Source organism: Parasteatoda tepidariorum, chromosome 1, assembly GCF_043381705.1.
Source record: "Parasteatoda tepidariorum isolate YZ-2023 chromosome 1, CAS_Ptep_4.0, whole genome shotgun sequence".
NCBI classification, from domain to species: Eukaryota; Metazoa; Arthropoda; class Arachnida; order Araneae; family Theridiidae; genus Parasteatoda; species Parasteatoda tepidariorum.
Genome location: NC_092204.1, coordinates 96,011,332 through 96,028,065, shown reverse-complemented (window position 1 = coordinate 96,028,065; position 16,734 = coordinate 96,011,332). Strand labels below are relative to the sequence as shown.

General features: G+C 28.0%; 1 protein-coding gene across 7 annotated transcripts in view; it reads right to left on the bottom strand.

The window, feature by feature from the left end:
• Positions 1-1,959: 1,959 nt before the first annotated feature.
• LOC107453971 (TGF-beta receptor type-1) overlaps positions 1,960-16,734 on the bottom strand; it is a 716,084-nt gene continuing 701,309 nt past the window's right edge. For 5 of the 7 annotated variants that reach the window (XM_043045483.2, XM_016070992.4, XM_016070993.4 and 2 more), the window contains 5 exons: positions 13,619-13,849; positions 11,780-11,947; positions 7,987-8,268; positions 6,797-6,927; positions 3,597-4,035 (listed from right to left, as the gene is read on the bottom strand). In XM_043045483.2, coding sequence (XP_042901417.1) covers positions 3,910-4,035; positions 6,797-6,927; positions 7,987-8,268; positions 11,780-11,947; positions 13,619-13,849 — 938 coding nt within the window. In that variant the 3' untranslated portion in view covers positions 3,597-3,909. Of the gene's footprint in view, positions 4,036-6,796; positions 6,928-7,986; positions 8,269-11,779; positions 11,948-13,618; positions 13,850-16,734 lie in introns of all 7 variants that reach the window. The other 2 variants (XM_016070995.4, XM_016070997.4) reach the window with 2 other exon arrangements.

The following is a 16,734-nucleotide window of genomic DNA, read 5'->3' as shown; positions in this document are numbered from 1 at the left end:
TATATATAAAGTTTTTAAAAAGGGAGGTAAGTGGAATTCTATGATTTGGAAACAATGACAGTAAACATAAATTTGAAAGAGGTAAAATTTAAAATTGCTTTAAACACGATTGTTAGTTTTTACTCTGTACATACATAATAGTTTTTTTCTAATAACACTTTTCTAATAATGGGATGGAATGGCGAAGAGAAAATTTCTGTTTAAAACTTTGTAGATTTGCACATTAACATGCATTTCAACGAATAGCTAAATTACGGTTGGCTAAACAGCAGCACCCAATGCTAAGTGTGATGGCAGTTAGCTTCGCATCATAGTAAATGTTCAAATGTAATTTACTGCACAAAATTGCATTTATTCAAACTTTCTTGAGGATTATTAAATGTAGGCAACTTAAACAGAATTTTATGTTGTAATAGACAAAATTTTATTAATTCTGCATCCAGTTACTATAAAGATGTACTTTTGTAAGAGTTATGACTAGTTCAACATATCAGTTGATAAAAATGATAGTGAAATACACTTCTAAATGAAAAAGTAAATCAACATTTCAGAAAACATCTTCGTAAGAACTGAGAGTAGAAATTACTTTTTAAAAAATTATACATAAATCATACAAACTCCAAAAAATATGAAGTAGAATCTCTATATAACGAACTTCTCCTTAAAGAATGCACCTTGACGCTTTTGTTAACAAGATGGCTTCTTCAAAAAATGTCTCACTATATATAAATGAATGTCTGTCTGTCCTTTATAGGCTAATAAGTCATACGATGGGAATAGCCATAATAAGCCATAGCACTGATAGCCACACCTTTGATATTAGAAAATTTTATTACTAACCGTTAGAGTGAGATGAGCGAAAAGGAAGTGGAAGTTTCTGATTAGTTAAGCGTTAGCCATTGCTTTAAATTTAACAATAGATGATTCAAGTTTTTCAAATATCTTATAGAAAATATCAGTGATATTTGCTAGCTTGTATCTCTATTTGACAAAAAAAGAGTTTATTGCACGTACTTTAATATTTAGTAACTTTTTATTCGCTAATTCAATGTAGATAAATTCAATGAACGACGTTAACGTGGTACCATGGAAGGACTACATCACCAAATTAGCATTCCTAAAGTTACGTATTGAAAGGCAAAATTAATGAGAAAGTGGTACTAATTCATTTGGGAAAAGTGATATTATTTCTTGGAAATATAAAGCAATTTAGTTAATACGTATAAAGCAACAACAATTTAGTATTTTTTTTTGCTAAATAATATTTGCGTTATTTTAATTTAATTAATTTTTATCATATTTACGGCTTTTTGTGCACCTTACCAAAATTAATTATTTAAATAAATTATAAATCATTTAAAATATTTTTTCATTAAAAACTAAATCATTCATTCAGTTGTTGTTTATTTCTTCTTGATAGAATAAAATTACATTTGAATTTCATAAAAAATTAATTCCTACGTTTTGAAAGTTTGTTAAATAATTTTGATTACTCTTTTAAAATTTCCATTAATTTTTTTTTATTTTATAAAAAATCGATTAACAGTTTGGGCACATGATACATCTCTGCTTTTGTTTAAAGAGTTGAATAACAATTTTTTTAATCTTCAATTGTTTGGATTCATTTATTTATTTCTCCTCATCTCTTGGACGAATTTTATTTTCATATTAATCGTTCCTTAGGTGCTTTGGGATATTTGTTGGTTAATAATCGCTTAAATTAAACATTCGATCAATTCAATCACTCCGTGCGATGGAACGATATGTTATTATCCATTTAATCACTGTACCCTTTATTACTGAAAATTAAATATACACCACGAGTCAATAGTTAATTACAACCCTTAATCAGTAACGTTAATTTTATTTATTTCAAAACTCCCTTTTATTTAACAACTAAATTTAATTAAAATTTGATTATTGCATAATTTTTTTATAAATAAAAGCTGTGACACCTAGTGCAGTCATTGGCTTTAATGTTCCCTTGAATAAGTTAAGAATTATAACATAACCTGGAATAAAATTAAAAATGTTAAATAATTTCAAATACAAGTTAGGACATTTAAACATTTTTAAATAAATGTTTTGCGATGCATAGAAACACTTGCTTTGCACATTTTGAATTCATTTGTTAAAATTTTTGCAGTATAAGTTTTCAGTTACAACTTGTTATAGAGAGATTATACTTTTTCAAAATTCAGAGTATTTAACATGTAGAATCAAGAACATATATTTAACAAATTGATAGCTATAGAACTTTGTGAAGATACAGCAACAATTAATGAATTTTAGAAGTAAATAACTATGTATGAAGATTTTGTACACAACTTCTGTACTATATTCAACAGTATATATATATATAGAATCAAATTTTTTTTTTCAGTTTTAATATTTACAAATTTTACAATTTCAGCTAAATAAAATAATTTTCAGAGAATAAGGTTATAGTCTGTAACATTAAATGTAAAGAAAGATTATGAAAAGTCATAAATTCTTATATTCCATTTCTTTAAAGGAATATAAACTTCGAAGTATACAACAATAAAATGCTTTCAATAAGTTGTTAATGTCGAGTTAAAATTTGTGAAGAATAAACATTGAAAGAAAATAAACAACCAAATTTTGAAATTTAAATTGAATTAAAGGAAACTACTTTAAAAAAAACAAACAACTTAAATCTAAAAACTGAAGTCTTTTTAACATCTTCATAAAGGTCTAAAAGTTCTAATGTCAACTTCCATAATTTGTGAGTAGAATTTTCAAATGAATTCATCATATAAGGTTTAAGTGTTTAAAAATGTATAACAATTTTTTAATAACAATTGATAATAGCTAAAAAAAATTAAGAAATTTTCCTTAGAAATAAAATTATCCAGAAATGGAAAAAGAATTTTGAATGCCTCATAACAAAAAATAATTCATCCTAAATTAAATAAAAAAAATCTAACAAATAAATTTTTTTTAAAAAAACACACATATTATATATATATTAACACATTTCAAATTGAAAAAGAGAATTATTTATTTATACTTCGAGAAGAGCAGGAGAAAACAACCAACAAAGGCAATGTAACAAACTATTTTGCAAATCAAAGATTGAATAAAAAAAAAGAAAAAAACAGTAAAAGAGATCATTCGTTGAAATGCAGTCCTCATCATTTATATTTAAGACATCAGAATTTTTTAGACACTAACTTGAAGACAAAGGTTCGAACTAAACAAAAATGTGTACTCAACTTTTTTCAAAATACAAGAAACAAAAAAAAAAAAAAAAAAAAANAAAAAAAAAAAAAAAAAAAAAAAAAAAAAAAAAAAAAAAAAAAAAAAAAAAACACAAATATTGTAATTTAAAAAATTTTATTCTACGTGAAAATTAAATTTGTAAATGTAATTTGTTAAGCATAAATAAATCTGTTATTGAAGTTGTTTTAGAAATCTAATGAATGATGCAAACTTTACGAATTTTTTGTTCTACTCTCGAAACAGTATAGCACCATTGTTTTAATGATATTCGACAGCAGGATGAGTTATGGAATTTCCCTCCACAAATGGAAATTGCAACGAAACTTTTCCCACTTTTCTATCTATTTTGTTGGTTTATTTTTACTGGATTGAAGTAGAAAAGGGAAATTTTCATCACACACTCAGACGCATTGAAAGCTCAGCTTTCAAAGATTGCACAAGGATTAACCAGTAAAAAATACAACCCACTATCAAGGAAAAGTCACTTCATTTCATTTCAAAGCTGCAGATATCGTTTGCAGCATAGTTTTTTCTTCTTCTTTTTTCAGTGACTAACGTAAATAAGTTACCCAATGAAATCACTGGCTTTAGTTGTTCCACTTGGAGTGAACACAGAAAAAAACAAAAACAAATAAAAGCAAAATGAATTTATAATGGTGGTTAGGGTCAGATCTTCATGTCTTTGGGTGCTCCAAGGGCTGTTATTGTTTTCTTAATGCGCAAAGCTGTAAGGCGGGCAGCAGCATTTTGATACCAGCATTCTTTCATTAACTTTGCCATCACTCGTAAATTCTGAAAAAACATTAGTGAATAATTATTTTAGTAGTTACATAGTTATAAACGTCTGAATATCTGAACCATATATCATATCTGAACCATATCTGTCATATCTGAACCAGAGCTTATTAAATTAACAGTCATGACCCTAAATGGGAACATATTTTGGGTCTCTTCAAACATGCATTAAAAGTTAGATAAATAATCCCAAGTATAAATAAATAATCCCAAGAAACTGAAGAGGTAAGATACTACCTGATAAAAGCTTCATTCGCTTCAAAAAAAAAAAAAAAAAAAAAAAAAAAAAAAAATACAAATATGAAATAACAGTGTTTCAAGCGCTTTAAAAGAAAAAGAAAACGCTTTGAAGCGCTTGAAATATGCTGATTATTATTTCAATCAGTTAAAATGCATTTAAAGTGTTTTAATACTGTAAAAAAAAAGCACTTGAAACATGCGGATTATTATTTCAAATTTGTATTTTTTTTAAAAACGTTTCAATACTGAAAAAAAAAATCTTTAAATTTTTTATTTTCATTTTTTTGATATTCTTTGAACTTAACTCTTGATTATATAGTATTATTAGACAGCATAATATATTTTTAGAAAAGGTAGAAAATAAAGTGTTCGCTCTATTTCATAAGGAGAAATAGTGTTTGAAATTTTTAAAACTTCTTTTAATTTTTACTGAAAACTTTAAAGCAATAAAATGATGCATTTTGTGTTATTGTGTAAGTCTTTAAAGGTACAAGTTCTTTAGTTTTTTTAAAAAATCTAATTTTATTACAGCTTAAATTGATGAAATCGGATTTGGATGACGCTAAAAAACTCTTTTAGCATTAATTGCATAAAAACAAATATACTTATCAAAAATCTAAAAACAGGCAACTGTATACTATTTAGCTACTTATCAAAAACTGTTAATTGCAGAATCATAATGGCATTATTTTGTCATGAAAAATGAGTAGTGAATCTAAACTACCGCAAGTTTTGTATCTCAAATTATGATTAGGTGGCGGCCGTGTATTTTACATGAATCGAAAGATAATGTCGAATAGCGCAAATATCCATTATTAGTTTATTTGTGAAAATTAAATTAAAAGGATTAACGGCGTATTTAGAACTCCCGGTCTCCAACTACATTAAGTTACGATATCAGATGCAAAAACGCAGAATAAGCAACCTTTGATTGCCAAACAATCACAATCTGGAAGTCCCAAACTGTTATGCTAGAAAGACCGATCAAAAGTTAGGGACATTCAATGTTAACTTCAGTTTTTGAGATATTTATTAAACTACATAAGAAAATAAAAATTTTTTAAAGCAAATATAAAATTCGCCTATTTAAAGGTTTCAATGTAAAAATATTTTTTTATATCTTTTATAGACAATTTTTTTTGAATTGCAAGGTACAAAAACATCTACGTAATTTTTAATTTTAAGAGTCAAGATCTAAAATTTGAAAGGAATGGGTGGATTAGATTTCAAATAAAATTTTAAAAATCGGATTTTTTTTTGTAATTTCATTACTTCAAAACTATTAATCTGGTTTTACTTAAATTATAAAACTTCTTCATTCAAAACTAAGTAGTTCAAAATGAAGTAAAAAATATATATATACTTTGCAACACAAAATTTTTTCGATCTTTTACAAAATAAAGCAGCAAAAATTATATTTTGCAGTAAACGAGATTTGCAATACAGTGCAAATATATTTAAATTTTTTTTCAACGCTCTATATACATAGCAAAACAGCCAAAAAGTGAAATTAACATTATGGGACCAAAACTTGCGTCCTCCAGCTTTAACTGTGACCATATTTTTAGATTGCGGCTTCTCCCTATATTTTGAATGTAAAGAATCCAAATCTTATGAAAAAAGATATAGTTATGTATGTGTATGGAACATGCGTAAAAAAAAAATATAAAAAAAAATGCAAGTCCTGAATAACTTTTGATTTAGTAAAAGGATCTTCACGTGTTAGGACTCAATCTGAATTACTTAAAGACCGATAATATGTTAATTCATTAGTGCAAACGACATTTCATGTTGCAAAATCAGACACAAAACCTAATTTCTCTAAATAAACATACCTTTTCTTCGACGGATTTGGATTCTTATCCTCAAAATTGGCCCCAATTTTAGAAGTAGGGTCCTAATTATTTGGTCAGGGGAGCAGTCGAAATTTTGGAACTTTTAATATAAATTTGACATTTTGTGTATTTTGGGCAAAAAAAAATATTAATTTATTATTTTATTTAATAGTAGTCAAAAACATTTTAAATTTAAAGGTATACAATCAATTTAAAGAACATAATTTTATAATGCAAAATACAAAATTTGACCAAAATCGATCGCATAGTTGCTGAGAAATCGAATTTTAAATATTTTCTAAAAAACAACATAGGGCACATACACAACACAGGTATGTTATATTCCCTAGATTACTGTTTAAGAAATTAATATCATTGATATATTTTTAAAGTATCACTAAATCTATTAAGATAACATGAAGGAGCTGCTACTGATTATGTTGAATAGAATAATAATTAAAAAAAAAAAAGTATTTGAACNAATTTTAAATATTTTCTAAAAAACAACATAGGGCACATACACAACACAGGTATGTTATATTCCCTAGATTACTTTTTAAGAAATTAATATCATTGATATATTTTTTAAAGTATCACTAAATCTATTAAGATAATATGAAGGAGCTGCTACTGATTATGTTGAATAGAATAATAATTAAAAAAAAAACAGTATTTGAACTTACTTCTATAGAATGCCACCTATTTGGAACATTGGGCCTCTGCTTATCATCGCAGACAACTTTACGCATTTCTTCAATGGTGGGATCACAAGGAACCATATCAAAATATGGCATCTGGAAGTTTTCATAGATACCTAATAAAAAGAATATTAAACAAATAAAAAATCATAAGAAATATGAACCACAGACTACAGCATTCCAAATAATAGTACATCGTTAGTATTTCGGGCGAAATTTTGACACTACAAGTTCTCACAAGAATCTACTACTACAAGTTATCACCTAGTCATAAGCTACGAGATTGCAATCGGAGCTGTGTAGTCAGAAGTTCGATTCTGCTTCGATATTAAGTACGATTTGAATTAAAAGGTATTTAATTCAAATTATTGTTGTAGAAAGGAATTTTAAAAACATATATTTGTATAAAATAATAAAATTGAGCAAAATTATTAGAAATGAGCTAGATATCACACTCTTATATTGCTACACATGCTGTAAATTGTTAATTAAAAGACATCAAATAACGCTAAAGTATGACATCTTCATATATAGAGACAAACGAAAGGGAAATCTTTTTTTATTTTTACATATATTACTAACATAATATTTTGATGTTAAATTTTTATTTGAATCTCAAGTTGAATTGTAACACAATGTATTTCAAATTCAAAATCTCCTATCATTCTTTTTTTTATTTTATCGTGTTAGGATGCTTATGGAAGAAACGGATAATAATTAATTGTTTATATTTTTCGATAATATTAATTAATAGCGGAAACAGTTTTTATGATTATACTTTATAATAGTTTTAATATTTTTTATTCCGAGCATAAAGTATTATTCTATTCTTTGTTTTATGTACAGAAAAAAAAAACGGTATAAATCAAAGAAAGAAAAATAAAATCTCAGGTTTTTAATTTTTTAAAAAATAAAACGGATTTTTTCCCCAACCCTGATCGGCCTTATACGAGCTTGCTAAGGAGACGACTTAGCAGTATTATACGTAGCCAGCAAAATCAAACATTAGCTAAAATTACCACCTACCCATTAACAATAACCACAGTACTGGCAATATATAAAGTTAGCAGAGACCTTAAGCACGCATAAATGATGCACAGCGATATACAGTTTGCATACCGATTCAGAGGCATTTCTATAGGAATATATTAGTTTTTGATAATAAGAAAAAGTACCTTCAATATTACACCGCCTCGCTATTTCCCATAAGACTAGACCATAGGCATAAACATCAGCTCTCTTGCAGGACTCGAAGGAGTTGAGGTTTATTGAGTTGTCCAGTACCTCAGGGGCAAGGTACCGTACTGTGCCTACTCGAGGATTAGGAGCTATATCTACAGTGTTCGTCATGGAATCGAAACGAACTGCTAAGCCAAGATCGGCAATGGCACAAGTGAGGTTTGTTTTGACAAGAATATTTTTACTCTTTAAATCTCTATGTGCAATGGCTGGTTTTCCTAAAACAACAAAAAAGAACAACATTTAGAACTCGAAAAGTTTCATACACAGAACATATATGTTACTGATACAGTTTGAAATTTGGCATTCCTATAAATCTCTATTTAGACATTTTATGGAAAACTGTTAGGCAAAGTATGAAACTATTAAACATTCCACATACTACCTAAGAATTCTACAGATCTGCCCTGATGACAAATCGGTAAAGTATAAAGACATCAGACATTCAATAAAATGCCGCACATTCATACATTGACAATAAATTGTATAGTTTTTTTTTTAAACAACATCCTTATTTTTTGAGGAACGAATCCCTTTAAAATAATAGCTTTAGTAATTTATTTGACCTTTGATACCCTTTTTCATAATTAGCTTAAAAGGTATTTGAAATTCAGTGAAATACCAAGGTATTAGAAATGCCATAAGGCTAATTGGAATATCCAGCTCTCCGCAACATGTTGGGGTTGTTTTGCACAGCGTAAGGCTATTTGGAAAAGCTCTGTGAGCTGATTGCCTGAATTAAATCTCAGTCTGAAATAATTCAGGGTAATTGGGCAATAGTCGGATTTATTTCAGGTTATGATGTAGACATATATTCACTTATTAGACAAACGTCTACTCATTGTAATAGGCGTGAATCTCCCAGTTTCAGGCTTAATTATTAAATTGAAATATTCACTTATACAAAAAGATATAATGATATTTGCTTACAAAAACCTTGAAAATCTTACAATTTCATTTAAGTGTAATTATTATTTATGATTTAATTGTAGTTATTGTTAATTCTACTCATGCATAATGTTTCTTTTTGTAAAACTAGTAAGGACAAAAAAGCTTTCTTTATTTTATTACAACTGTTTAAAATTAAAACATAACAATAAAATAATAATGAAAATGCATAAAAAACAAGTATAACTATTACTAGTTTAGCAAAGAATTAATATTTGCCACTTTTTAAATTGTCTTGGTGAATAATGAGCAAAATCTCTTAGCTTACCTTAGGTTTTATTACGTGCATTTAAAGTAAAACTTCAAAGAAATTTAACAACAGTGTTTCGAGGTAACGCAATATTTTTATCGAGAGGTCAGTTTTTTACAAAAAATAATTATTACTTAGTTTATACAGACATGCAAACAGACGATCAGCTGAAAGAAACGCTTATACGCCAGAAATCACGAAATCAGCACATAAGAGAATAAAGTAAATAATTTTATGTGCAAGTCACAGTAACATGCAAAAAATAAATTATTAAAAAAAATAAAGCTGTTACACATTATGTCTAATTTAATTTCAGGATAAAAATGCATAGAATATAAAATGCTTATATGCAGTATATTTAACTGTAATTAATTTGTCATCTTTTAAATTTTAGAAATTAGATTTTCATGAAATCAGGATTATTATGAAAGCTTTCGATTTGTTATGAAACATTTTATTGTGGAATTTTATAAGAGTTCTATAGAATTATTTTACCTTTCTATAAAATTACAAACTGCATGATAGTTTGTATATAATTTTGAACTGCTATATATTACTTATAAGTTATTAACAGATATAATTCTGTAAAATTTAGAACTGTTTTCCAGTTCTATATAACTTTGCTAACTTCGGGCCCTATGACTTTTTCAAATTTTTATTCGATGTACAGTGCACAAAAAAAGAAAGAAAAAAAAAAAAAAAAAAAAAAACGGAATACCCTGAATAATTTTTGATCTGAAGCTCTAGGACTCTATCTAATGGTTCGAGGGGGTGACCTCAAATAAGCTAATTAATAAGTGCAGACGATATTTCAAGTTACGAAATCAGACAAAAAGGAATAAACATATCTTTTTTCAACCGATTTGGATTTTTGACAATCCAAAATTTGGACCCTTAATGTTAATATTTATTACTTTTTGTGTATTTCGCAACGTCTTTAAAGCGAACTGAAAATTTTTTGCACATAAATATAAAATTCGTTTATGCAAAGATAATTCATTGCAAAAAGAAGTAAATATTTATTACTTTATCTAATAACAGTCGAATAAAATGTAAGATACACTTTTTTTACATCATTTTAAAGTAACCAATTTTACATGGCGAATTACAAAATTTGAGTGAAATCTGTTTAATATTTCCTGAGAAATAAATTTTTAAATATATGAATTTACTAAAATTCGATAAAATTGAACTGGATGTGTCGTTTATTTTCCAAGTCGGTTTTTTTTAAAATTATTTTTTTGAACAAATTGGTGATATTGAATGAAAAATGTCTTTAAAATTAACACTTATCATTCAATAAAAACAATAAATGCAGTCAAAAGCATCTAAGTATAATCGAAACTAAATAAGTAACATACACTCTTAAATTTTAAATCGAATACTAAAAAAAAGATAATAAAGTTGATTTAAGCTTTTTACGGTATCTAAAATATAAATGGTTCCCTGTTAGTCCTATAACCACATTATAAAGGTGGTCATAAGGTCCTATAACATATTATAATAAATCCTATGTTAATCCTCTAGGTCTGTGTTTTTATGACTTAACACCGTTTCACATTAAGCCCTTGAGTAAAATACAAAACAAATTCAATCTTACTTCCCACAAAAACAATTGTCTGAAGAAAATCTGTCAGAATGATTTGTACACTGAGGAATAAATAGGGTCAAAACTACTACCAGGAGATGGTAAAATTTACCGTGTTTCTGGCTCTAATGGAACACTAAAAAGTTCGATACTTTTTATCGAAGCACTTTAGGAAAAATTACAATAAAATATTATTTTTAAATATATGTGATAAAATTTGGTAACTTTATCATGATACCTTAGAGCATGGCATAAAACCATTTATTCGGTTAAATTTACTTTACAGTTTTTTACTTTTTACTAATAAGAACTAAAATTTTGAAAAAAAAGAATTTCCGGTTAACCGCTACCGTATGGGGGGAAAATTACCTAATGAATGGTTTAAATACTATATTATTTAGTTTTATTAACCACAATAAAGGTTTTATTTTACCAGAATTGACGGTACACGGTATGGTCATTTTACCAGGATATTCTTTTCTCCGTATATATGAAACTTTTCGAAACAGATTTATTATACTTCAAAGTAACTTATAAAAAGAAGTGGTAGCGTGGATCACTCCAGGCTTTTTATGAAAATTTTTAAATAGTGAAAATTTACACATAATTTTAAAAATGTATGAAAATAGGGTCCAGTTTTTGGAATTTTGGGGAAAACTACAAAAACGATATATATATATATATATACATATATAACTTAATATGAAAAATATTAAGTTGTTTCAAAAATTATTTGAANATATATCCGTTAGTTCTTAAAATTATAACTTAAAGACGTTAAAGATTCCATTCTGCAAAAGAAGAGTTTGAGTGAGGTCCAATTTTTAAATGAAATCCTTTGATCCATTTTTAAGATAAAATTTTCGTTGAGAATCCGTTTTTCAAGATGTAGTGGGTCCATTAATGGAACCAAAATAATAAATCTCCGGGCAATGCGATTTACCTTCTGTCCCAAGGATTTCCATGTGCAGGTGTGCTAAGCCATTGGCTACGGAAAGAGCCATTTTATACATAGTGGCACTGTCTATAGAATTGTGACTGAGGTAATCAAATAAGGAACCATTTGGGTGGTACTCCGTGATGAGCCATAGCTGCGTCCACGTACCATTATCTGAAAACAAAAAATGCACAATTAACATTTGTGCATGAAACGTATCCCAAATGCGTTGACAGATAACATAAGAACAACACATAAAACATATACAAAAACTTGACTTTCCGCGTAAGCTTACCACCAGTAATGATTTAAGGCCTCACATACCTTTTAATAGGTAAAAAATGAGAGAAAACGAGCAATTTTCAATCATCTGCCAATTTTATAATAATTATTCTAAAAATACCAAATTTTGAAATATGACACTATACATAGTCTACATTTTGAAAACAATGCAAAAATTTTTTTCAAAAATTAAGAAATTTCTTAATTAATTGAAATTTTAATTCAATAAAATTTTTCTGTTTTTATTTGCGCGCAAGCTTCTGGAAAAAGTTTACATAATATTTGCTTGATTTTTTTTGTGAGTATAGAAATATATGGTAAAACTAAAATGACGAAGAATGAACAAATAATTTTACTTTTTTCTCTATGCAAAAATTTTTTTAAAATTTATTAAAAAATTTTAACAAAAAAAATTGCTATTTCATTTTTTTAAATGTCAATACATTAATCCCACCTTCAAATGGCTTCGTTAATTTATAGAAACAGGTATTTGAGACCTGCTGTAAAAATTTTGTGCAATTCTAATCAATAGTTTTCGAGATATTGTGCGCGCAAGGTGTAAAAATAGCATTTTGAGATAAATGAGTTTAAACACAAAACAGGACATATTTTATTAAAGAAAATGTATGACTTATTTTTTCGATAACTTTTGATCTAATGCGAATTTTTTTATGCTTTTTTTCTTTCCAAATTTTCAGAAAGATCCATAGATTAGAATAAAATATTATTAAAAAAAAATCGATTTTTTGAAGCATTAAAAGGTATGTGAGGCCTTAACACTACTACTTTTAAAATAGCAAACAATATAGATTTATTGCTAGAGTTTTCTTCTTAAACTTGGTGCGATATTCTGAGAGATTAAATACTGCCAACTTAGCATGAGGTTATGATTCTCAAACCTCAGATATTATTTTTACTCTCCGACAACAAAGCTATTATTCCCAACTTTTTTTTCGCAACAGTGGATAGCATAATCAACATTAATACACAATATATTAGAATAATAAATACGCGATTTAGAACTTATGCCGCCATTTTGAAATTCTTCATTTTATATGTGTTAGCGTCTTTAGCATGCACCCCCCTCCCTCACAAAAAAACATACATCAAATTTGTTCTCAAACAATTAAATGCGTGGAGTATAAAGGAATCAAATTAGAAATCAGCGGAATTTTATCGAATAGCCTAGTAGAAGGCCGTATTTAAATAGCATTTTCAAAAAACTCAAATTTCCGTGTTCTACATGTTATGTCAATATAAGAATAGAAAACTAATTAATTCTGTTAAGTCTTTAAATAAAACCCAATATAGTTGTAAAAATATGTTTTTTAAGGCAGCTTTCTGTTGATTACATGCATTCTCAGAGCTTAACTATTCAATTGCCAATCGATGAAGCACGTGTATCTATTTTGCTTTTATAAGTCATCTTTACGTTATGTGGAAATCTAAAGAAATAATATCATTCATCACGTTGTAATACATAAATCTTTCAACCAGTAGGCTTAAAATAAGTTATTACTTTCTGTATATGAACCTTTAAATAGGAAGAATGTATATACTGACCTTTATTATCGGCCGCTATGAAGCCGAGTATGTTTTCGTGCCTTAGCATGACTGTCTGATATATTTGTACTTCCCTGAACCAGGATTTCTCGTCTCTCGAGGAGAATACTTTAACTGCAACTGTGTCTCCCAAGTACCTGCCTTTCCATACTTCACCATAGCGTCCCTTTCCTACGCATTCACTCAGTGCTATCGTCCTAGCTATGGTTCTTTGGAGTAGGAGAGGCAAACCTATTGGGAGGAAATAAAAGCTCATAAGTATAGAGCATTATTAAAAAAAAATTATTCTAAATAAGTTTGGCGTTAATTTATGAAGCTCCGAGACCGATGAATTTTTATCAGTGCCCAAGATTTGAGTGGGATTAAGTCCAAGATTTATTGTCTTGCCACATAGAGCATTGCGGTCTCAACAAAGAAATTAATTCTTGTAAATAAGTCAAGGTACGTAGCCAAATCTTTCAACAAAAAATAAGCACCTTTAAAGCACTTTTCAAGCACTCAAATAATATTTTTAAGCACTTTAAAAAATGTCATAATTAGGCAGGGTTGGAAAGTTTTTGACAATTGACAGTTTTATCTGGTTTTAACCATCATGTCAAAAAAAAAAATCTTTTGGAATTTTTTTTGACGAGTGTCAAAATTTTTGAATAATATAAATCGAATGGTGTTTTCATGCGCTACGGACTGACGATGAGCCGAAATAGATTGGTGTTGAATTAATTGTGAAAATGTTGAATAGAACAATGTGAACAGTGTCTTTCTGCATAATTCGTAGCGAAAATCAACATGGTAAAGATCTCAATTTGGAAAAGGAAAAATTAAGCACTTTTTAAAAACACCCAATGAAAACAGCACCTTAAGGGCATTTAAAAAATGAAAATCAAAAATAAGCACCTTTTAGCACTTTTTAAAAACGCTACTTACCCTGTGTAAATAAGTTATGATACACAAAAATGTATTTTGTTTGAGAATTATTTATCAAGTATTATTCAAATGAGCTAATTTAATAGTCAACTCTTATTAAAATAGCAAATAGATTTTTGTTGCAATTAAAAAAAAAAAAAAATTGTTGGTTTACGAGCTGAACAATCGTTCATTGCCTAATAAAAAATGAAATATCTTACATTTACTTGTTTATCTATGCAGTTTTTTTTTCAAACAAATTTCATTTTTTATTCTTATGAACCCGCCATTTCTCTACAGATATATTATAAAAGACTATTTAATTCAATCAATAGCAATCTTAATAGACTGTTAGGTGGCGCTGACTACTTGCAATCTTCGTAAAGTCTCGTCTTTACGTGATTTGATCTAGGTTGGGTCTTCGATAATCTTTTGGGTTTATCTATGATATAAAATAAAGTAATGATGATAACAACAAAACTAGTAAAGGGAATGAGCAACAAAAAATATCCCACAATAGTTCTCTGTGGTTTTGAGATTTGTCAATAGTTATTTTAAGCTCGATTCTGGTGACTAATCCTAGTAAACGAGTTACGTGCTTTATGTGTTCAAAAAGTATTATTTGTCTGTAATGGAAGTTTTATGTAACAAGTATTGAAGAAAAGGCTAAGTAGATATCATAGGAAATTTTTATATCTTACTTTAAATTTAGTATACAGGTTGAGGCGAAAAAACCGAACAAACAATTTTTAATATAACTTCATTAAAAATAAATAGATTAACAAAACATAACGAATAATAATATGAGTAGACTTTTACTGATAAATAAATTTAATTGGTTTCAAATAGACCGCCTTTCGAGGCGATGCAGAGGCGCAAACGCTTATTGAAATTTTCAGCAAAAGGGCGCAAGAATTTTATCCCATTCCAAGACTCCGTCGGCATATGAATTATGCTTTTTTACAAATAATATGCAATTTTCATAACTGCAGTGAGTTTGCTACAGTTACTCACGACTGTTAGGACAAGTTTATTCTAAAGCCAGCGCTATGCTTATGCTGAAAATGGCGCAAAACGTCAGTATGGTGAAAAGCCAGAGTTTTTATGCTTTATTTGATTTTTTTTTATTGCCTTACCCTGACAAACGTTTTAAGAGTATTACACTCAAGATTATAAAACCAACGAACATTAACACGCACCCGTTCAGCATTACTTGCACCGTCATTGATCAAATACCAGCTACTTTGCCATAATCAATTATTTACAAGCGACGAATTTTCGCCGATTGACTGTAAAATGACGAATTCAAGGATCTATTTACAACTAAAAAATCTATTCATCAGGACACAACGGAATATCAAGCTATTAGGATATAAAAAATAATCTATTAAGCCTAATTTAAAAACGTTATTTATCACTACACCAGTGTCATTAACACATACCAATGTGTGTTTTTTTTCTTTCATTTCCTTAAATTATAAAGAAAAGGGCATTTGAGAGGAAAAAAATGTGTCATATAAAAATTGGTTAATTCGTGCAAACTTAGTAAAGCGATGTACAAGATGAAAATGGTTAATGATTATACCGTAATAAGATTGCAGCAAATTTTACAGGGTTCCCACTCTATGACGAGATTGAAATTCAAGGACTTTCCAGGACTTTTCAAGGACCTCAACAAAATTTTCAAGGACCTTAATCTAAGACCAATTTTAAAAATTATTCTCTTCTATTTTACTAGAAGCAACAATGCTTGTTGTAGCAATAATTAATTTCAAATGTAATACCTAAATGCTTTGCCTATATAGAGAGAAGAGAGTATATGTATTATGGACTAAAATTAATATTTTTTTTAAAAACAACCCTACTGGTTTTACATATTAATTCACAAAATCATTTTCAGCACAATCTATAACTAATGGTAATGAGGTGTTAATGGTGAAATCCTTTAATCCTGTGTATTTCCAAGTGAAGGCTGCATGAAAGACAGAGCTAAATCTTAGGTATTCCATATTCCATGACTATTCCATAACCCCTCCTCTACTCTATTAAACATCGTTTCTGAAATTATTCATCCATAATTTACGCAACCTTCTCTAAATGTTATGCAGCAACAATTCTTTCTGAAAATAAAAATTAGAAGGAACATATCCCATTTTCACCATGTTTAAAAGCATTATTCGTTATGTGTAATCCACAACTGCCAATGAATATGA